The sequence below is a fragment of the Mytilus edulis genome, chromosome 10 (assembly GCF_963676685.1).
Source record: "Mytilus edulis chromosome 10, xbMytEdul2.2, whole genome shotgun sequence".
Lineage (NCBI taxonomy): Eukaryota > Metazoa > Mollusca > Bivalvia > Mytilida > Mytilidae > Mytilus > Mytilus edulis.
This window is the reverse complement of record NC_092353.1, coordinates 62,755,665-62,778,937: the sequence shown is the minus strand read 5'-3', so window position 1 is coordinate 62,778,937 and position 23,273 is coordinate 62,755,665. Positions and strand designations below refer to the sequence as shown.

At 31.5% G+C, this 23,273-nt stretch overlaps 2 protein-coding genes across 4 annotated transcripts in view; one reads left to right on the top strand and one right to left on the bottom strand.

Annotated features, from left to right (window-relative positions):
- LOC139492219 (TBC1 domain family member 15-like) overlaps positions 1 to 10,705 on the bottom strand; it is a 48,177-nt gene extending 37,472 nt beyond the window's left edge. Inside the window, exons 1-5 of one of the 3 annotated variants that reach the window (XM_071280404.1) lie at positions 10,601 to 10,705; positions 4,824 to 4,925; positions 3,786 to 3,924; positions 3,274 to 3,475; positions 1,185 to 1,296 (exon numbers count right to left, since the gene is read on the bottom strand). In XM_071280404.1, the coding sequence (XP_071136505.1) occupies positions 1,185 to 1,296; positions 3,274 to 3,475; positions 3,786 to 3,924; positions 4,824 to 4,925; positions 10,601 to 10,618 (573 nt within the window). In that variant the 5' untranslated portion in view covers positions 10,619 to 10,705. Of the gene's footprint in view, positions 1 to 1,184; positions 1,297 to 3,273; positions 3,476 to 3,785; positions 3,925 to 4,823; positions 4,926 to 10,159; positions 10,413 to 10,600 lie in introns of those variants that run through there. The other 2 variants (XM_071280403.1, XM_071280402.1) reach the window with 2 other exon arrangements.
- Positions 10,706 to 10,852: 147 nt separating this feature from the next.
- The window catches only part of LOC139492218 (ras-related protein Rab-21-like), a 36,125-nt gene continuing 23,704 nt past the window's right edge, over positions 10,853 to 23,273 (top strand). Inside the window, exons 1-2 of the mRNA XM_071280401.1 lie at positions 10,853 to 11,190; positions 21,122 to 21,181. Of these exons, the coding sequence (XP_071136502.1) occupies positions 11,053 to 11,190; positions 21,122 to 21,181 (198 nt within the window). The 5' untranslated portion in view covers positions 10,853 to 11,052. The remainder of the gene's footprint in view (positions 11,191 to 21,121; positions 21,182 to 23,273) is intronic.

The following is a 23,273-nucleotide window of genomic DNA, read 5'->3' as shown; positions in this document are numbered from 1 at the left end:
GATGAAACTAAGGCTCTAAAGAGCCTGTCGTTCACCTTTGGTGTATGTGAATATTTAACAAAAGACACAGATGGATTCATGACAAAATTGTGTTTTGGTGATGGTGATGTATTTGTAGATCTTACTTTACTGAACATTCTTGCTGCATACAATTATCTCTATCTATTATGAACTTGACCCAGTAGTAACAGTGAAAAATGTTAGTAAAAATTCACAAATTTATTGAAAATTGTTAAAAATTTACTATAAAGGGCAATAACTCCTTAGGGGTTAATTGAACATTTTGGTCATGTTGACTTATTTTTAGATTTTACTTTGTTGTACATTATTGCTGTGTACAGTTTATCTCTATCTATAATAATATTCAAGATAATAACCAAAAAAGGCAAAATTTCCTTAAAATTACCAATTCAGGGGCAGCAACCTAACAACAGGTTGTCTGATTCATCTAAAATTTCAAGGCAGATAGATATTGACTTGATAAACAATTTAACCCTTGTCAGATTTGCTCTAAATGCCTTGGTTTTTGAGATATAAGCCAAAAACTGCATTTTGCCCCTATGTTCTATTTTTAGTCATGGCGGCCAACTTGGTTGATTGGCCGGGTCATTGCACACATTTTTTAAACAAGATACCCCAATGATGATTTTGGCCAAGTTTGGTTAAATTTGGCTCAGTAGTTTCAGAGGAAAAGATTTTTGTAAAAGTTAATGACGACAGACGACGAGGACGGACGCCAAGTGATGAGAAAAGCTCACTTGGCCCTTTGTGCCAGGTGAGCTAAAAATGAAATGATAAAGATTTAATCTCTACAACTATTAAAACAGTCTTGAGTGAATTATACATCTAATTTATGCCTTAAACTAAATCTATCTTAACAGTCATAAAGGCAGAAACCAAATACTGTAAATTCAGAAATTATTACATGCATTTATATTATGATTTTGAAAAATGAACAAAAATGAGAGATTAGTTATTGCTCTTTTGGAAAAAACTGCATGTACAGAAATATTAATTGGATATCAGAATGTGACTTCTTATCATTGCAATACTCATACGCATTATTTGCATTAATTAAACCTTTTATCTAACAAAAATCTTTATTATTAATAGGTTGGAATAAACTTACAATATTCTTGGTCCTTGAAATTGTAAATTATTGTTTGATTGAGATTATAACTTACAGTTACAAGGTCTCCTTGAGAGTCAGCAAACAGATTGAGTTCATCGAAGGACTTGGACAGCATATCAGGATCGTGTTCCTGCACAATGAATAATCTGTTATCCTTTGGTGACCTAAAATAACAGATGGTCTTTTATACATGTATGTAAGAAGGCTTGATCTGCACATCATAATCTTGTATAAGACCTCTAAATATAGGAGAGTTTCCTGCCTCCCTATACTACCTACTCAAATGTTCATGTATAAGTTTATGGGGATTCATTAACATGATCATGATTAATATTTGTTGGATACCAATTTTAATGGATTTTTTTACAGCGGAACCACAAATTTATAAAATGTTCAAAACAAATACAATTGTTCTGAAGGAATGTAATGCTGACTTTGCAAAGCAAAGAAATTTAATATCTACAAAAATCCACAGAAATAAAATTCAAGTTCAGCTTTTTTGAAATCAAGAACATTCCCCTATATACATGTAAAATATTTGGAAGAATAAAATAATGGCACCATCATACCTGCTCTGTTGATTTTGATCTGTGAGGAAACATGGAACAAGGACCTCATGTACATGTATAGATTTTCTGCCTCCTAAATAAGCTATCAGTATTGGTAATGGTAAACACATTTGGTGGCAGAATGCATATGGCTTGGATACAATTAATATTCTTTTATGTATGATAAATAATCATAATACAAACCAGTATATAGAGATCACTTATGGAAGAAGACGATTGTTGTCCTATAGGTTCAAACATTTGACAAGGAAGAATTATTCAAGTGCATAATTCTTAAAATAAATAGTACTTTGGTGAAGTAAGTTTATAAAACTCTATACTGAATATATGCTGATATTCTAGTTATGCATGTTGATAAAAGATAAATCTGTACATCATGTAGTACATTGATAAAAGATAAATCTGTACATCATGTACATGTCTTGTATGTTGATAAAAGATAAATCTGTACATCATGTACATGTCTTGTATGTTGATAAAAGATAAATCTGTACATCATGTACATGTCTTGTATGTTGATAAAACATTAATCTGTACATCATGTAGTACATTGATAAAAGATAAATCTGTACATCATGTATATGTTTTGTATGTTGATAAAAGATAAATCTGTACATCATGTACATGTCTTGTATGTTGATAAAACATTAATCTGTACATCATGTAGTACATTGATAAAAGATAAATCTGTACATCATGTACATGTTTTGTATGTTGATAAAAGATAAATCTGTACATCATGTACATGTCTTGTATGTTGATAAAACATAAATCTGTACATCATGTAGTACATTGATAAAAGATAAATCTGTACATCATGTACATGTCTTGTATGTTGATAAAAGATAAATCTGTACATCATGTACATGTCGTGTATGTTGATAAAAAATAAATCTGTACATCATGTACACGTCTTGTATGTTGATAAAAGATAAATCTGTACATCATGTACATGTCTTGTATGTTGATAAAAGATAAATCTGTACATCATGTACATGTCGTGTATGTTGATAAAAGATAAATCTGTTCATCATGTACATGTCTTGTATGTTGATAAAAGATAAATCTGTACATCATGTACATGTCTTGTATGTTGATAAAAGATAAATCTGTACATCATGTACATGTCTTGTATGTTGTATGTTTCAAAACAAATTTTCTAATTTGACTGCTTGTTCCTTTTATCATTTATAAAACACATCCCCTCCAATTCAAGTTCATCTGCATTTTTGAGAGGCAAAATTCCTTTCTTCCACTATATTTGTTCAATCAAAAGTAAAAATTTTGTTTCTAAAATATGTTTAAAATATTACATTGAACTGAAATATAAATAGCTATTAGTGACCTTTGGATTGGACGATTGGGTATAGACATCGGGATTGCTGACATATATTCAATTCAAGTAATTAAAGAGGCCAAATCTAAATATAAAGGTCACATAAAAATTACAATGTTCTAATATAAAATAAAGAGACATACATGTACCAACAATAAACATGAATATTTATAATAATCTCATTTGTGTTTATTTCAACATAAAATATTAAATAAATACTCAAAAGTCATGGTCACCTCTGAATGTGAAGAGTTTTCCCTAAGAATTGTAGCATGGCTTTACTACCTCCACTATGGAAATGTAATGCTGGATATGTGGTCCCATCCTTCAGTATAAATATCACATAGGCCCAGCCATGGTTTGGTGCATTCCTCTTGAAACTTTTTAAATCCAAGATATCAAAACTTATATTATACTTTCTTCTTGCCTCTTCTTTTGCTGCAAGGTGAAAAATAATATTATGTAAACCATTATTATCAATTCAAAAGACTTTTAATGCTTTTTTCCAAATTTTTGAAATCTGTTGAGCCCATTATTTTTCAATAGAGTAAATTGAATGTTTCTGTTAATATGGATATAGGATTCCTACTTAGAAAGGTGGTTTTTTTTTTAACAATTATAGTTTTTCATAAAACAAATCAGGCATTTCCCATTTTACAATTAGTTTCAATTTGTTCAGTATGCTAATATTCATTATGAAGAATGATTTGTTTGTTTATTGTTCGGTACATCTGAAAAATTTACTTACTAGGAACATCTGATCCTGACCCGGTATCTGGTTTATAGCCGACAGATAAAGAGGAACCTATAACAGCCCATTCTTGTTCATTCTGACCATCTACCTGTAGTATCTCTTCTGCTTTCCATTCTATAAATGTCCCTTCAGGCTGAAATTTAGAACCATCATGTTAGAAAACACAAATTCCTTATCACACAAGACAACAATTCAAAATCATATTTTTGTGAATCTTTTTCAACCAAAATTTTTCAATTACTTTCAATATGTAGTTAGTATATATTACTTTCAACATATATATTATATGTTAGTATATATTATGATTTGGTTTTTGTATATATTTCAAACAGTTAGACAAAGAATGATGAATTTATGATGAACACCATAAAAAAAGGGTGATGTCAGGTGCACAAAATAAATCTGTAGTTAGTTTCATTAGATAATGTCACAATAAAGGAAATGAGGAGGAGATAAAATACAGATAAAATACTATCATAATTTCTTTTGAACTTATCAACTGTTTTAAAATGACTACTGTCTTTTCGTTTCATAATTATATTACATGTATGTTTCATTTCGATACATTATTTGATTGGCCAACAGCAATCTCTTGTCATTCTGAATTTGACCTTCATTTCAGAATAAAATGCAACATTCATTTTGACACCAGCTTCCACAAAAAAGTGCATAAGTAATTCAAAGAAAAACTTGATGGAAATCTTGTTTTCATGATCCTAGCAAAACAATGTAATCAGAAGTATTGAATGCTTTTTTGGTAATCTTTAAGGGTTGAAAAGGTGTTGACATTTTTTTGTACATTAGTTATTTTTCTCCTTTTAATTGATTTACAATTGCCATTTCAGGATGTTTTATAGTTGACTATGCAGTATGTGGTTTGTTAATTGTTGAACGCTGAATTGTGACCTAGTTGTTAATTTCTGTGTAATTTGGTTTCTTGTGAAGAGTTGTTTCATTGGCAATAGTACCACATATTCTTTTTTATATATAATATTCTTTATTAAACCAGCTTCATTGGTACAACAGTTTTACCTTTTGTATTATAAACACCTTTCCTGGAATGTGTGCATCTTTGTCTGAATGATGTGAATTCACATTAACATGGATGAAAACACTATCTTTTTCAAACAACACCTACAATAAAAAAAAATATACAAATTTAAAGCTTCTACCACAAATTATATACATGTATATGTTTATTTATATGTAGTTCTGTACACTCACATCAAATCTAATCATATTGATGTGACATGAAAAAATATGTAAAATCTTAAATATACAACATTTTGTACAAAGTACAGTTTGATAACATGTTAAAACAAAAATATCTTTTGCAGTAAATAAAGAAGACAGGGTTGACCATGTCAATTATACACAAAGATTGTTTAAAAAGATTTCTAACTAATCTAATATAACAACAATTTTAATAGACAACTTTCATGACTATCATATTCATCTTGCCCTTTGTTTAAATTTCCCATAAAATTCCAACGTCACAAATCTTTAATGTTTTTAAGGCAAAGTAAGAACTGATTGTTCATTTACTTTTACTACTCATTCATTAAAAAACAAACTTGAAATTGGTGTGTTACAAAATTTTAAATCAAAATGAATAAAACTGAAGCAGAAGCAGCAAATTTAAAAAAGTAAGAAATCATCACAATCATGACAATAAATGAGTTCAGAAGATCTGAGTGATAAACTGATATTGTAGGACAAGAATAATTCAGAGTTTTCCTAATTTAGTTTTACAGTCTGAGTAGGCCCTGGAAAGAGTTTCTGAAGAATTCAACTGGAGTTGTTTAACATTGCAGTTCATGGAAGTGATAACAAATATAAAAATTTTCAAATTCTAACCTTCTTGGTTATCAAAAACAGAAATGCCTAGATGTTTAGTTTTCTTATTGTGATCATCATAAAAAAAACTTAGAGACATATTGCTTGTGATGATTTTAAGGTGCAGAGTTCTCTGCTTTCAACATATTTTTTGTTTGAACCCGTCTTCATTTTCTTACTACTTGAAGACCATTGTCCTATATAGTCATAATAATAATAATATAATAATAAATTCTTTATTTAAAGAGGGTAACTCAATTAGAAATAGTCTAATTTTCATTGAGGCCCTCAAACAAAATACATGCATACAGTTAACATTCATACATTCATACATTAATTTACAATATATATTACTAGTATATACACAATTCAATCATTGAAATATACAAAGGGTAATAAATGACAATATTTGATATAGTTTTGTTAAAGGAAAACAAATTAGTTGACTTGCATATAATTTTCAAGAAAATGATTATAACTATGTTTCTTGAATAATTCCACATTAGGACATTTTTTTTATTTCGAGTGGTAAATTATTCCATACTTTGGTTGCAGAATAATGAAAAGATTTTTTATAAAAATTTGTATTTGGTCTTGGAACAAAAAGATCATTATTAGAGACAGATCGTAAGTTGTGGCGTTGCACATCATCAATATTTAGTATTGCTAAGTAATCAGGTGTTAGCCCATTTACAATTTTATACATTAGAATTGATTGTTGGTATTTTATTCTTTTGGTAAAAGATAGCCATTTTAAAGAAGAAAACATGAAATTAGATGGAATAGAAATATCGCATTCCAGTATAATTCTTGCTACTCTTTTTTGAAGTTTTATGATTCTATCTGAATCTTTTTGTAATAAATTTCCCCAAACTGAACTACAATAGTCCTTATATGGTAGAATATATGCATTATAAAATAGTTGCCTTGTGTGTATTGGCAAATATACTTTAATTTTATATAAAAGTGATACTTTAGATGAGATAATTTTACATATACGATCAACATGATCTTCCCAGCTTAAATTTTCATCAATGTCTATTCCAAGTAATTTGAAAGAACACATGAAGAATGGACATTCTCAATACATGTTTCGTTGACGGTAATACATAATTCTGATAGTTGTTTAAGTTTTTGTTTTGAACCCAATTTCATACACTTAGTTTTTTGTGCATTGATTTTCATACTGTTATTGTTACACCAAATCATTTTGCAATATGCTGTTTATTTTTTCAATGTCATGACTCATATATAAAGAAAAATTCTTTATTTGTTGATTTGAAGTCATGCCCTCTAACAAATTTGACCTCTTCATTTACCTGTACATGTACATGTAGGTACAACAATGTAGTATCTATAGATACTTGATATCTTTTAAGGCCAAATAAAAATACATGTATATGTGTGGTTCCAGTAACCCTACCGTCCCTACTTTTTCGGCTTAAAAATAGCCTACCCTAAAGATTTTATTGTCATTTTTCATTAACCCTTTCGCCGATGAGTCCCGGTTTACCGGGATCGGAATACCTCTTTTATGTTTCCCGCTCAAAACAGTGCAAACATGAGTTATCTTTCTTTGATGAATACCTGGATGAAAGTGTAAACATGGCGCTTTCGTTTGTTGAAAACCGTGTCAAAATCAGACGAAATTTACGGAATTTACGAGAATTTGAAATGAGGGAACATTTTTTATGAAAGAATATGGAAGAATTGAAGACAAACTAGTATACTTTTTTGACATAAAATGTCGTTTTATGTACAAAACACTTGGAATGGACATCGTTCAGTGTGAGGAATTTGTACAGCCTCATAAAATTTTTCAAAATTTTGCCCTTTTGGGTGTAAAAATTACGATTTGGGGTTTAAGAGCAGAATTTTGAGAATTTCACCAAAGATAAAGCTGAAAATTTGAAAATTTGAATATTTTATGAAGAAAAAATTATCAAAACATGAACAGAACTGTGAACATGGTGTTAGTGAATGAAATAAATACACAAATAACTACAAACAAGTTTTTATTGACATATATTATGAAGATCTCCCACTTGAGTAATAGTAGCCTGGGAAGCCATCGTCTCAGAGTAGCTTAATTCTGTCTGGGCAGCAATCAGTGAAAGAGTTTAGCACTGTTAAAGTCAGAATGTTGCTCCCTTAGCTTTCGGGTCGATCCGGCCCCACGTCGATCCAGCCCAAGTCGATCCGTCCCACGTCGATCCGGCCCATATGTAAAGTCGATCCGGCCCCAATAAAAAAAATTATTTCAAGGAATAAAAAATAAATATATATTATTGCGAACCCTATCTTAGTTTTCCATAGATTCACCTGCAAGTTACCTGTCCATTTAAACTTTTGGCAGTTCTATTGTCCCATCTAACAAATACAACAGGTATTGTTATCTGTGTAGTTTATTCACTGGGACCTTTAAATTTCTTCCAAGAGAAATATATCACTCATTGATTAATTTACCTGAACAAAAAATTGAACTGTTAATGATGAAAAAATACTTATACCAATACTAAGTAAGGACTCTCAAAACTGCATGTGGTATTGTATTTATTCGATACCTGGAGTAACTCGTTTTTAATGTGTTCAATATTACATTTATAATACTGATTCAAAAATTAAAAGTTGATTTCTGATCAAATATTCAATATTTTTGTGTGTTTGATAAATAAAAATTTGAATATTATTATTTTTAAATTAAGGTCTTCATAAACATAAGTCTATAAAATGAACAACAACAAAAACATGTAAATTCATTGGAAAATACTAAAAAATGTGTCTGAAATAAACTTTTTAGTATTAAACCAGATTTTATATTGAACAGATTGAAAATATATTAATGATAATATTGAATAAATACAATATTGCATACAGTTTATGTGAGTTATTAGAAGTATTTCAATAAAAAAGAAGATAATTTTTTGGTCAGGTAAATTAATCAATGAGTGATATATTTCTCCTAGAAGAAATTTAAAGGTCCCAGTGAATAAACTACACAGAGAACAATACCTGTTGTATTTGTTAGATGGGACAATAGAACTGCCAAAAGTTTAAATCGACAGGTAACTTGCAGGTGAATCTATGGAAAACTAAGATAGGGTTCGCAATAATTGTAATTCATAAATGTTTATTATTTTTATTATAATATTTATTATAATAAAGTAAAAAAGGCCTTTGAAAAATATTTTCTTTAGATGAGTATAAAACAACTAGGTTGATTATGTCTTTATTACAAGTTTTCAAGATTATTGGGTATAATTATATTAAAACGTATATATAAGAATTCAGACATCAACATTAATCAGCAGTAATTAGCATTTTCTTTCAATTGACTGTGATCCTAACAAGTCTTTCATCTTGTGTAACATGTATAATAACAAATAGTTACATACATGAACGGTACAAGCCGATCCCCAAGCTGATACATATAAACTTTGTTTTTCTTTTTAAGTTCTTAAAATTTCTAAAATTGAGAAATGTTGTTTGATTTGCCGGATCCTTTCTATAAAAGAGTGCTGATATTATATTTTAGAGAGTGAAAACGTGCATTCAATGTCATTGTTTTGTTATTTTCTTGCAATAAAGAATAATGGATACTCATATGACTTTTTGTTTATCTACACTATTCAAAATATTGTCGAAATAAGAAAAATATATTGACTATATCAGATGTTACAAAAAAAAAGTGTTATAGAATAGAATATTTTTATATGTTATAGAAGCCTATGATGTAACCTAAAAAAAAAATACAAATAATTATTATAATATACACCAACCAGAAGATCAAACTATAAAGACCTCGTTGAAAAACAGATTACGTAACGTTAATTAATCAGCATTGGATTGAATTAAGTGATTACAAGTGGCATTACCTTAGTTCACAATCATCAGACAACTGTTGAATAAACAAACCAATTATAGACTAATGATTTTATTAAATAAGTCATTATTATGCGTTAAATTTTATAGGTCCATTGGACTGTAAATATTTATTTAGCTACATGTATTCTGTGTGTCAACTGAATAAAATAAAAATCGCCATGAAATTCAAAGTGAAAGTTATGGAAAATTACTTCATAATTTTAAAATGTAGAAACTGCGATACAAACAGACACAATAACACTAATTTTCGTATGGATTTAAAATAGTTCGTTAACTGGTACTCCAATACTTCACTGACCTGTTGTCATCCATCATCGATCGGACACTTTTTTCAAATTCAATTTATACTGTTAAAGTTTGTGACAAATTCCTCCAAAATCTAGTTAATTCATATTTTTTTATGGGTCGGATCGACTTTGGGACGGATCGACGTGGGCCGGATCGACTTTGGGCCGGATTGACTTGGGGCCGGATCGGTTTGGGGCCGGAACGACCGGATACCCTCCCTTAGACTCAATGTAAAAAAAAACCATAAAATAAAAAAAAATACCTACCTACCTACCCTAACTTTATTTTCAGATGTAACTGGAACCACACATACTTTCTTATTTGGCCTAAGTGAAATATGAAAACAATAAGCAACTCACATCTGGCTTTCTCTGTTTATTTCTCATCATTCTATGATGCTTGTATTTATGATTGTACTTGTTATATCTAGATCGAAGACCAAGTTTCACTTTAATTATTGGGTGCATTTTAAAGATGGTGCCTTTAAAGATTTATTTTTGAAGACTACAGCTTTGCTTTACAAGTTAAGTCATTCAATTTCCTACTCTTATAATCATGTGTTATTTACCATGACTTACTCATTCTTATTCCAGAAGAATTCTTAAAATAACCGTTTACGGATGTACATGTGACATATGACCAGATAATTTTGAAATACCATTCATGACTGATGACACTGAACTGCTGAATAGTGAATATTGTTTTGTATCTTGTCATAACACTATACCCTACACTGCTGATCATCAAGTGCTAAAGGAGGGTTATTCTATACGCTAGAACACATTATGTAATTATTTTACCTGTGATTGTGTTGCCATTTCTATATTTATCTAAACAGTCGATTTCTGACAGAATGTTTTGATTTTGTACATGACGTCAAATCACCTGTTGCCGCTTAAATCAATGATTATGACAAGGTTTATTTCGATTATGATTAAAATGTGAGAATAATATAGCATTGTTCTTTTCGCTATTAATTTGAATAAAAGTAATTTTGCTTTTCATTGATAATCTTGAAAGTTATCAAAGTGCGAAAAATGGATATGTTTACATTTGTCCATGATGTAAGGGTCTTAGCGGAACTTCCTCGTGACCTCCCACCATGACGTAAAATATAGAAACGCCATGTTGCTGTATTAAACAACGTCGGAAAGAAGTGAAAACACTGAAGACAATTTTATGTTACACCTTTTAACCTCTTTATGACATATACATACATAAACTGAAAACAAACTGTTAATAGGAACACACTATGGCTGGCGTTAACGCCGGAGGTGGACGTAATTCATTCAAAGTTGTTCTTCTTGGAGAAGGATGTGTTGGAAAAACGTCTCTCGTTTTACGTTACGTCGAAAACAAATTTAACGATAAACATTTAACCACACTTCAGGTACATAAAATTTGAAGCATGTATAATTTATTTGTTGTATGGTCACTTCGAATTCATGCATTGCAATTTGATTTCCAGTAGTAATTTTCTATCAATATCATTAATAAATTATATACCAATCATTAGAAAGGCAAAGATCATGACACTTGGCCAAAACACTTGTCTCCCTGCATACCTATTCTTTTCAGATCTGTTCACCAAAATTATTCTGTGTTGTGTTTTATACATGTTATAACAGTGACAGTTTGGAACTCACTACCAGCAACTAAAGCTGAGGCTCCCTCCTTGGTATCTTTCAAGAGGGAGCTTTCAACACTTTTTATCTAATCTGTGCAGTTCCCCATTTGCCAAGTAAGTCAAATGATGGACTGGAGCTGTGCCAGCTGGGATTATTTTTCCCTGGTACATGTACCTCTAGGGAAGCCGGATTGGTTGAGGCCAGATGAACGAATAGCAAATGGGACCCCCCCCCCCGTTTTCATACATTGCTTTACTATTATTATTTTTCTTTTTCTGTCATACTTTATACTCGCTTGTATATTCTTTGGTTATCTTACAAAATTGCTCTTTTTTTTGCGCCCATTGGAAGCTGTTTTGAGTATTGGTCAAGTTTGACAGATCAACGTAAAATGTCATGACATGTCAAAAAGCGTGTGAAAACGCGTGACGTAGATGCGGACTTGTTAATATGAATGTGGTGATGTTCATAATTTCATACAAATTGTGAATATAAAAAAACAATATATATTCTACTGTGAACTTTTATTGTATTAAAAAGTGGTCTGTTATGTTGCTTTTAAAGCACCACCACTAGGCACATATTGAAAACAACTGCCATTTCAAGTTTAGTTACATTTATTTGATAACAGCACACAATACAAATGTAACATAGTCAAGTTCTGATCAGAATTCAGTGTCAATTTCTTTATAATTGAAAAGGCTCTCCAACAGTAGGAATTGAAATTTGACTGAATTAGCTTTATCAAGATTTGAAAGAATGTCATGTTTTTTTTTATTGGCAATGTAAAATGTCATCTATTATCTCTGCCATTGCTATTGCCTGATTAAAACTGGGTAGTTCATCAGAAGAAAGCTGGTACTATGAGAGCTGATTCAACAGTTCTGTGATATTTTTATCCCCATATGCATGGCCTGTAGAAATCTGTTGCCGTGTTTGCTAGATTTGAAACTGAAATTGAAAAAGAAAAATGTTTTATAAATTTGATTTCCATTAGATAAACATGTTAAATGCTTATTCAAATAGCTACATTGTATTTCTCCTCTCGAGCTTATGCCATCACTTGGCGTCCGTCGTCGTCCGTCGTCTGTCGTCGTAAACTATTTCAAGAATCTTCTCCTCTGAAACTACTAGGCCAAATACTTCCAAACTTTAACTGAATGTTCCTTAGGGTATCTAGTTTATAAATTGTATCCAAAGTTTTGATCTATCAACAAACATGGTCGCCATTGCTAAAAATAAAACATAGAGGTCAAATGCAGTTTTTGGCTTATAACTCAAAAACCAAAGCATTTAGAGAAAATCTGAAATGGGATAAAATTGATTATCAGGTCAAGATCTATCTGCCCTGAAATTTTCAGATGAATCGGACAACCCGTTGTTGGGTAGCTGCCCCTGAATTGGAAATTTTAAGGAAATTTTGCTGTTTTTGGTTATTATCATGAATATTATTATAGGTAGAGATAAACTGTAAACAGCAAAAATGTTCAGCAAAGTAAGACCTAAAAATAAGTCAATATGACTGAAATGGTCAGTTGACCTCTTTAGGAGTTATTGCCCTTTATAGTCAATTTTTAACCATTTTTCGTAAATCTTGGTTATCTTTTACAAAAATCTTCTCCTCGGAAACTACTGGGCCAAATTGAACTAAACTTGGCCACAACCATCACTGGGGTATTTAGTTTGAAAATTGTGTCCGGTGACCTGGCCAACCAACCAAAATGGCCGCCATGGCTAAAAATAGAACATAGGGGTAAAATGCAGTTTTTGGCTTATAACTCAAAAACCTGAGCATTTAGAGCAAATCTGACTTGGGTAAAATTGTTTATCAGGTTCAGATCTATCTGCCCTGAAATTTTCAGATGAATTGGACAACCCATTGTTGGGTTGCTGCCCCTGAATTGGTAATTTTAAGGAAATTTTGCTGTTTTGGTTATTATCTTGAATATTATTATAGATAGAGATAAACTGTAAACAGCAATAATGTTCAGCAAAGTTAGATTAACAAATAAGTCAACATGACCAAAATGGTCAGTTGACCCCTTTAGGAGTTATTGCCCTTTATAGCCTTTTTTATCATTTTTCGTAAATCTTAGTAATCTTTTACAAAAATCTTCTCCTCTGAAACTACTGGGCCAAATTAATCCAAACTTGGCCATGTGTCCGGTGACCCTGCCATCCAAATAAGATGGCTGCCACGGCTAAAAGTAGAACATAGGGGTAAAATGTCAAAAACCAAAGCATTAAGATCAAATCTGACTGTGGTTGAATTGTTTATCAGGTCAAAATCTATCTGCCCTGAAATATTCAGATGGATCGGACGACACGTTGCTAGGTTGCTGCCCCTGAATTGGTAATTTTAAGGAAATTTGCAGTTTTTAGCTCACCTTTCCTAAAAGGAAATGTGAGCTTTTCTCATCACTTGGCGTCCGTCGTCGTCGTCTGTCGTCGTTAACAATTTTTCAAACATCTTCAACTCTGAAACTACTGAATTGATTTGTATGAAACTTAGCATGATTGTTCCTTAGATTATCCTGCACAAAGATTGTGCTTCGATTTTTGATCCGTCAAAAAACAATGCCGCCGTTACTTAAAATAGAACATAGGGGTCAAATGCAGTTTTTGGCTTATATCTCAAAAACTAAAGCATTTAAAGCAAATCTGAAATGGGGTAAAAATGTTCATTAGGTCAAGATCTATCAGCCCAGAAATTTGAGATGAATCCAACAACCCATTGTTGGGTTGCTGCCACTTAATTGGTAATTTTAAGGAAATTTTGCAGTTTTTGGTCATTATCTTGAATATTATTATAGATAAAGATAAACTGTAAACAGCAAAAATGATCAGCAAAGAAGGATCTACAAAGAAGTTAATATGACCAAAATTGTCAACTGACCCCTTAAGGGGTTATTGTCCTTTAATGACAATTTTTCACAATTTGTTCATCATATTTGCTAACTTTAAAAAATCTTCTCCTCTAAAACTACTCAACCAAATTCAACCAAACTTCATTTGAATGATCAGTAGGGTGTATAAAATAAAGTTTGTGTTTTATTTTCTATTTCGTCAAAAAACATGGCCGAAGGCATTGTTTACCAGGTGAGCGATTCAGGCTCTTGAGAGCCTCTTGTTTATCATTGCAACGTATAATGCACAAATTATGCGTTGCTTGTCACTCGATCATATAAACTCGAACTCCAAAATATAATTTATAAATCTTGAATCTTCCCGTACACAGCGTTTTGGCTTAACAATCGGCACTTTAGACGACGGTACAGGCCCTGAAAGTGACCTCTTTTTGTGCACATTTCCCCTATCAAGTGAATTTGAAAGAAAGTCACAAAATCGTTAAAACTAATCACAAACTTCTTACCTTTTACTGTTTGTCCATATAGAAAAATAAACAATAAGGCAGCCAAACAATTACTTCAAATTTTTCAGTATTTATCGCCGAATAAGGAAAAAACCCGAGAATAGCAATATCACTAACGACCAAAAAATGAAAAGAACGAAAAAGCGTGTAATTGCAAGTAAAGTGGTGGAAAGCGTGTACACGCCATGTGACAAAATCCTCGCGTGTAACTGTTGAAAAAGCGTGTATGACACACGAATATCATGTCACTAAAAAAAGGACGTGAGACAATATGGCCCAGGCAGAGACAACATAGACGACTCAGAATGTCTACTAGAAGGATTCTTTATGAACACAATTCGAACCTACTGTTAAATTCAATTCAAATCATCAATAAGTAAAATTGGACCATCTATGAAATTAAATGCCAACCACATTTGTAAGATCAAGTATGAAATAAGAGTTTTGACGAAACAAATGATTTAATCTGTCTGAAGAGAATTCTCTATTAAAGTTTCAATGTCTGGATTGATTATTGAAATGACGAAAAAAGACAGCTCAGTGTCTACAATGGACAACTTTGGAGTTCGATGCATATCCATCAAAAACTTTGGTTTAAATGAACATCATTCATGCATTAAGGGTCATTGCCACTTCGGTCCCCGTGTTGAGCAAGTGGTTGGAAAACTATAATGCTACATTGAATATTGCACTGTTCATTTGGCAAATTGCATTCTCATAAAATTTTGACAATCAGCACTGCTCTTATTAGGGAATTGTGATTATGTACATACAAAAAAACATTATTTTTGATGTTATCCTGCACAATGACAATCACTAAGACCATGAAGACGTTTGATGAACGTTAATAGTGCAGTGATACAGGCGATCCCCTCTAAATGGTATATAATTATGATGTCATAAAGGTGGGGCTTTGTAATGTTTTATTAAATTTTTTTTTTTAGAATAATTCAATTAACATTATATCGTCTTAACTGACTGTCAATTTAATTTGATAATTATCATGATTATTACAGAATAACAATTTTAAGTAACAAATTGATTAGGCCAAATAAAAAAGTATCTGTGGTTCAAGTTATATCTGAAAAAAAGTTAGGGTAGGTAGGTAGGGATTTTTATACGACCGCAAAAATTTTAATTTTTCGTCGTATAATGCTATCGCGTTGGCGGCGTCATCGTCGTCCAAATACTTTTAGTTTTCGCACTCAAACTTTATTAAAAGTGAATAGAAATCTATGAAATTTTAACACAAGGTTTATGACCACAAAAGGAAGGTTGGGATTGGTTTTGGGAGTTTTGATCCCAACGTTTTAGGAATTAGGGGCCAAAAAGGGCCCAAATAAGCATTTTCTTGGTTTTCACATTATAACTTTAGTTTAAGTAGATAGAAATTTATGAAATTTTGACACAAGGTTTATGACCACAAAAGGAAGGTTGGGATTGATTTTGGGAGTTTTGGTTCCAACAGTTTAGGAATTAGGGGAGAAAAAAGGGCCCAAATAAGCATTATTCTTGGTTTTCGCATAATAACTTTAGTATAAGTAAATAGAAATCAATGAAATTTAACACAAGGTTTATGACCACAAAAGGAAGGTTGGGATTTTTTTTTTGGAGTTTTGGTCCCAACAGTTTAGGAATAAGGGGCCCAAAGGGTCCAAAATTAAACTTTGTTTGATTTCATCAAAAATTGAATAATTGGGGTTCTTTGATATGCCGATTCAAACTGTGTATGTAGATTCTTAATTTTTGGTCTCGTTTTCAAATTGGTCAACATAAAGGTCCAAAGGGTCCAAAATTAAACTTAGCTTGATTTTAACAAAAATTGAATTCTTGGGCTTCTTTGATATGCTGAATCTATATTAAGTATTGTGCAATAGCAAGAAATTTTCAATTGCAGAGTATTCAGCAATAGCAAGAAATCTTCAATTGCACAGTATTGTGCAATAGCAAGAAATTTTCAATTACACAGTATTGAGAAATAGCAAGAAATCTTCAATTGCACAGTATTGTGCAATAGCAAATATTTTCAATTGCACAGTATTGTGCAATAGCAAATATATTCAATTGTACAGTATTGTGCAATAGCAAGAAATATCTAATTGCACAATATTGTGCAATAGCAAGATATTTTCAATTGATTGGAGTTATCTTTCTTTGTCCAGAATAGTAGTTGAATCAACTTAAATCATTGTTTTATACAATATACAATGTATATTCACTTTTACTACCAACTGATAAATTAAAACAATCTTTACCATTCAGTGATAACAAGCACTTCTTTTACATTTTAATATTTTATCATGTATTTAAGGTAGCACAATACAAAGATTTTATAACTCCAACTCCCAAGTTTTAAAATGCTGTAACTTTCTTAATAAAGCTTGAAAATTTAAAAAAGTGGTAGTTTTGGATAGCTAACAGATCACTCTTTCAAATAAATGCAATGTTAGTATTATGCAACAATTACGTAACCAATTATAATGTTAACTGTGTCTAAAAGATTTTTCATCAAATTTCCACTTTCAAATGAAATTAGCTTCTGCATAGGTATCCCTAGAGGGTTGATTTTATTATATGTTGTTCCTATGGCCATTATCTACAAAAGGGTGTCTCAGATTTCAGATAGAATGTATAGAACAAATTTTACACCTAATTAATCATTATCTTCTTTTATGTGGTTAGGATGTTTACACTAATTAGAGATTTATGAGAGAATGGAATACCATAGAGACAATCTGAGACACCCTTTTGAAGCCCAAAATGTGTTGATTAAGATTTCGTTAAAATTTTCTGTATAGTTAAAGAGATGATAGAGATAAATTCATTCAAGTGAACTTACCCAGATTTTGCCACTAATTACATAATAATTGATTACATAATGATTGCAAAATAAAAATATTGCATTCATTTAAAAGATGCATCTTTTATCTATCTATAAATACCTTTTTTTATTATTTGCTATGCATTCATAAGAAAGTTACAGCATTTCAAAGGTTAGTGATTGGAAGTAAAAAAATCTTTGTATAGTGCTACCTTAAATGAGTAGTTATTGCTATTTCCATGATTTCTTCAATTTTTTTGAGAGGATTAATATTCAACAGCATAGTAAATTGCTGAAAAGCAAAACAAACATTTTAAGTTCATTAGACCACATTCATTCTGTGTCAGAAACCTATGCTGTGTCAACTATTTAATCACAGTCCAAATTTAGAGCTGAATCCAGCTTGAAAGTTGTGTCCATACAGGGGCGGATGCAGGAATTTTCGAAAGGGGGGGTGCTAACCCAGGGCACCCAGGGCAAAGGGGGGGTGCAAAACATATGTCCCGATACAAATGCATTGATCGGCAAAAATAAAGGGGGGGTGCACATAAATAAAAATCTACATTCATGACATTGTAAAGGATACATGTACTTTTATCAGTCAGGGGTGCTACTTAAACAAGTGATTTCATTATCACCTATTTCAGTGATTTTTTATATTCAGTTATCACCTATTTAAGTGATTTTGGTGTTTTCTTTGATCTTCAAATGCTAATTTCATTGATTTTCCATATTTTCACAAACTTTTCTATAATTTTCCTACATAAATCAATTATCCCTTTATCTTTTGATATCAATTTCACCAGTGCTGCTAAAGCTTATAAAAGTACCCTTGGGAATTGTTCTGTAATCAAATATTCATTAACTACTCTTACTATCAGACAAAGGTCAACAGTATTAGGTGACCTGATTGGTTTTCTTTAGAATTAGAATGATTTATTTTAAGGTTATGTCCTGATCTACAAATTATTCCAGTTTTTGCATATTCAAATAAACTGTAAACACTGGCAGGCTTACCAAGCAAATGACAATTTCTGCATGTACATAGTTGTTTTTTCAATGGAATTCTGGTCTTTATACATGTACCAATAAAAAAATCAAGCTTGTGGGAAAAATATCCAAAAAATGTTATAAACACTTATTGAAGTGATTGAATTTTAACTTCTCAAATTACTTGTTTCAGTGATTTTGAAAAGTCTGTGCAAAAATTTTAAATATTTCACAGCCAAAATCACTCAAAGAAGTGATTTTGAAATTGCTTGTTTAAGTACCACCCCTGACTGTTTATGATAATGAGAAATATAACACGATACATTATCATATATATATAGCACAATTTAAACTGTATGTACTTTTTAAGATTTTATAAACATGGTAATACATGTACAAATGTAGATATAAAATATTTTGTTGTTTTCAAGCAAATTGATACATTTATTATTATTCAGAGCAAATTGTTATATTAAATTAAACCCCTTGCGACGCAAAATCTGACACCCCGAGCGACACTTTATATTTTGATGAATAACAGTTTTAAAACCAATTATTAATTAATTTTAACTAAGAAACTGGTATTTGGTATAAGTCAATGAGATGAATACAATTATATATAAATGATACGGAGGGTAGCTGTGTAAAGTAGTTTTTTATATCGAAATTTGCATATAAAGCCTCAAAATCTGCAACATGGAAAACTAGGGCGAGGTGTTTGTGAAAACTGAGCACTGAAAATGACTGCTTCTGCTTTCAGGAAATAGATTATGTTGCGGTTCCTTCCGTGCAATACATTATATGGTACGGAGAGTTCTAAAAATAAGAAATTTTGATGCTTGAACTTACCTTGTTACTTTTTCGTCGCTTCAAAATTGCCACCCCATGTCAAACATAGCCGACACCCCGCAAGTGGCGTTCTACACGGTGAATCAACTTGAAACTTAGTACACATATTCCCTATGATATGATCTTTCTAACTTTAATGCCAAATTAGAGTTTTTACCCCAATTTCACGGTCTACTGAACACAGAAAATGATAGTGCGAGTGGGGCATCTGTGTACTTGGGACATATTCTTGTTATTATCTCACTCAATATAATCTTATTGTGTGTCAGAAATCTCAAATACTTAAAGCACCTTTGTTTAAGGAAAAAAATTAACGTTACTTGTATTAGTCAAAATTAGCCTATTGGTTAATCGTCATAAAGAAAGTGATCGTTTTTAAGTCATGCACCAAAAATTACTGTTAACGTCATTTGGCAACATATTTTACTATCATTCAACATGAAAGTACAATTTACCCGCAAAACAACCCTCATATATCAGTCAAGGAACTTATTGAAATAAGTGATTTTTAAATCATTTATTTAGAAGCAAATTCCAAGTTTTGTCACAAATTTTGATTTTGTAGCTTTACCAAAATTTTAAACACATATGATAGGTATTATAGATACATGTAATATCTTTTCATTAGTAAAATTGAAAATATGAACTTTTTTGCTTCTTTACAAAATATATAAATCCAAAATTATTAATATTATTAAAGAAATGATTTCCGTTTAAATATGAAGATATGGTACGATTGCCAATGAGACAAATCTTCACAAGAGACCAAATGGCACAGAAATCAACAGCCATATAGTCACTGTAAGGCCTTATACAATGAGCAAAGCCCATACTGCATAGTCGGCTATAAAAGGCCCCCAAAATCACAAATGTAAAACAAATCAAAAGAGAAAACTAATGACCTAATTAGTAAAGAAAATTTAACAAAAAACAAATGTTTTCTTGCTTCATTAAAGACCCATTGGTGGCCTTCAGCTGTTGTCTGCTCTTCAGGTTGTTGTCTCTTTGACATATGTTGTTGGTTGACACATTCCCCATTTCCTTTCTCAATTTAATGTAACACAGCTACGAACGACAACCACTAAATTACAGGATTGTGACTTGGGACAGACTAGAAACAGACAGAATGTGGCTAGGTTAAACATATACACAGGAACCCAACTCTCTCCTAACATTGGACAGTGCTGTTGCAGCACAACATCCATAACATAAGAACACACTATATATATAAAAATCAGTTGAAAAAGGCTTAACTTATCAATTAGGTACAAATAGAAATTCATCACACAGAGTACATGTATGTGTGTGTGTGTGTGTGTGTGTGTTGAGGAGGGGGTTCTTGCATATCAAAACAACAAAACTAGTTCGAAAGTACATATGGACTATATTGTATATGCATGTAAATATGCATCAAAATTAAAGGATAGTATTACATAACAATACCTGTATCATTATCAAATACTTTCATGTGAACCGGTGGTTTGCAGTAAATAAAAAAAGTATTGATTGATTGATTGATTGATTGATTGATTGATAATTGGTTGGTTAATTAATATGACAAATGGATCAGATATAGATTTGTTTTTTCCCTATTTAGGCTGAAAAGTTATAATGAAGATTATTATTATTTAACTACTTATTGAATTTTATTATATTTTAGGCATCTTTCTTGAACAAAAAGTTAAACATTGGTGGAAAAAGAGTTAATTTAGCTATATGGGTAAGTTCAGGTAATATATCATGTTTGTACATATTATAAATGAATGATTTTTTTTTATTCATAGAGGTAAATAAAGAGCTGCTGAACCAACACCTCTTATGTTTTGTGCTGGTAGAGTTTCCTTAAGTGGATACCAGATGGTATGCAGGGTGGTCAGATAAAAAAATCAAATACTGCTACATTGACAACAACACTTAAGTGAACTGCATCTTTTATTGTCGACATGTTTCGCCAATTAGATCGGCTTCATCAGGACAAAGTATATACAGAATTGGAACCCCTGAAGTACAAAAAAGTGGCATCATGTATGGTACGTCATAATTGTCCATTGTTGACGTTGCTATGGGATACTCTATATCATTATGTAAATTTGAACAGAAAATGAATCTATTTTTTATGGAAATATTCTTTATAAAGCACAAAGGTGTCAGTATTCACCTCAGAAACTTACAAAACCTTTGAATAGACTTATTAAGAAGGGATATAATTACGATACTGTTGTCAAGTCATTAAAGATTGCATATGTTGGCGTTAATATTGAGTCACTGATAAGGTCTTTGCATCGGAACTAAACACATTTATTCTAAAAACAGTTGTTGGCATGACACGGGTTATGTTCTTCTTATATATGTTATGGTGGTATGATACTAAACCCCTAACGGGAAGGATTGTGCCTGATATTCATATGATGAAATCATAATCTTTCAGTCAGTTTAATTGAAGTCTGGAGCTGGCATGTCAGTTAACTGCTAGTAGTCTGTTGTTATTTATGTATTATTGTCATTTTGTTTATTTTCTTTGGTTACATCTTCTGACATCAGACTCGGACTTCTCTTGAACTGAATTTTAATGTGCGTATTGTTATGCGTTTACTTTTCTACATTGGCTAGAGGTATAGGGGGAGGGTTGAGATCTCACAAACATGTTTAACCCCGCCGCATTTTTGCGCCTGTCCCAAGTCAGGAGCCTCTGGCCTTTGTTAGTCTTGTATTATTTTAATTTTAGTTTCTTGTGTACAATTTGGAAATTAGTATGGCGTTCATTATCACTGGACTAGTATATATTTGTTTAGGGGCCAGCTGAAGGACGCCTCCGGGTGCGGGAATTTCTCGCTACATTGAAGACCTGTTGGTGACCCTCTGCTGTTGTTTTTTATTTGGTCGGGTTGTTGTCTCTTTGACACATTCCCCATTTCCATTCTCAATTTTATTCAAACATAGTACAATGCAAATGAAGTTACTAAATTTAGAGTTAATCTATAATTGTTCGAATTGTTTTTAACTTTAAAATGGTTGTAAACTATTATAATGGTAAGTGTATAAATAAAATGTGTTTTTAAGTAGAAATATAAATTTGTGTAACATGAACAATGATGAATGTAAGTACAATGTCAGTGTACAGTTTTATCAAGTTTCAGCAGCTCTTTATTTATCTTTTGATATTCCGGCTGAACCCTTGCATCCCCGGATCCGCCTATACCACACAGCGCCAACCCCATGGCCATCTCTACACCGAGCAAGAACGAAGAATTCCAAGAAGCGAACAAACAACTGATACCATCAATTACTGCCGAGAAACCACCAAACAAAAGGAAAATTTTATGAAGAACAAACAGAAGGTTACATTCCTACAACAGGACGGCCAATATATCAAGTTTTATATTTACCATCATTCCGTGCCATCAGAAAATTAAATTAATATTATTTAAGTGTGAAACCTTAAAAAGGATCTTTCAAAAGTAGATGGAGATAACATAAAACAGCCAAGATAGACTTCCAGTACTATTCAGAACCTACAGGAAATTAAACTTAAAAGAAGTAAGATACAAAGAACATAAATCCTTCCCACCACCATTTCCAGTTTAACTAACATTGCCAAGACATTTTGCGACAGTAAACCACTTTACGGCCTTCCCAGTGCGATTGGAAGTAGTACCTCCGATCAAAGGGAACCCAGTCGAGTGGTAGAGGTGTGCCCTAAAAGTGTTGTCCAAATTAGGAAGAAACTTTATAAAAATGTACATCTGTACACTGACATTGTACTTACATTCATGTTACATAAATTTATATTTCTATTTAAAAACACATTTTAT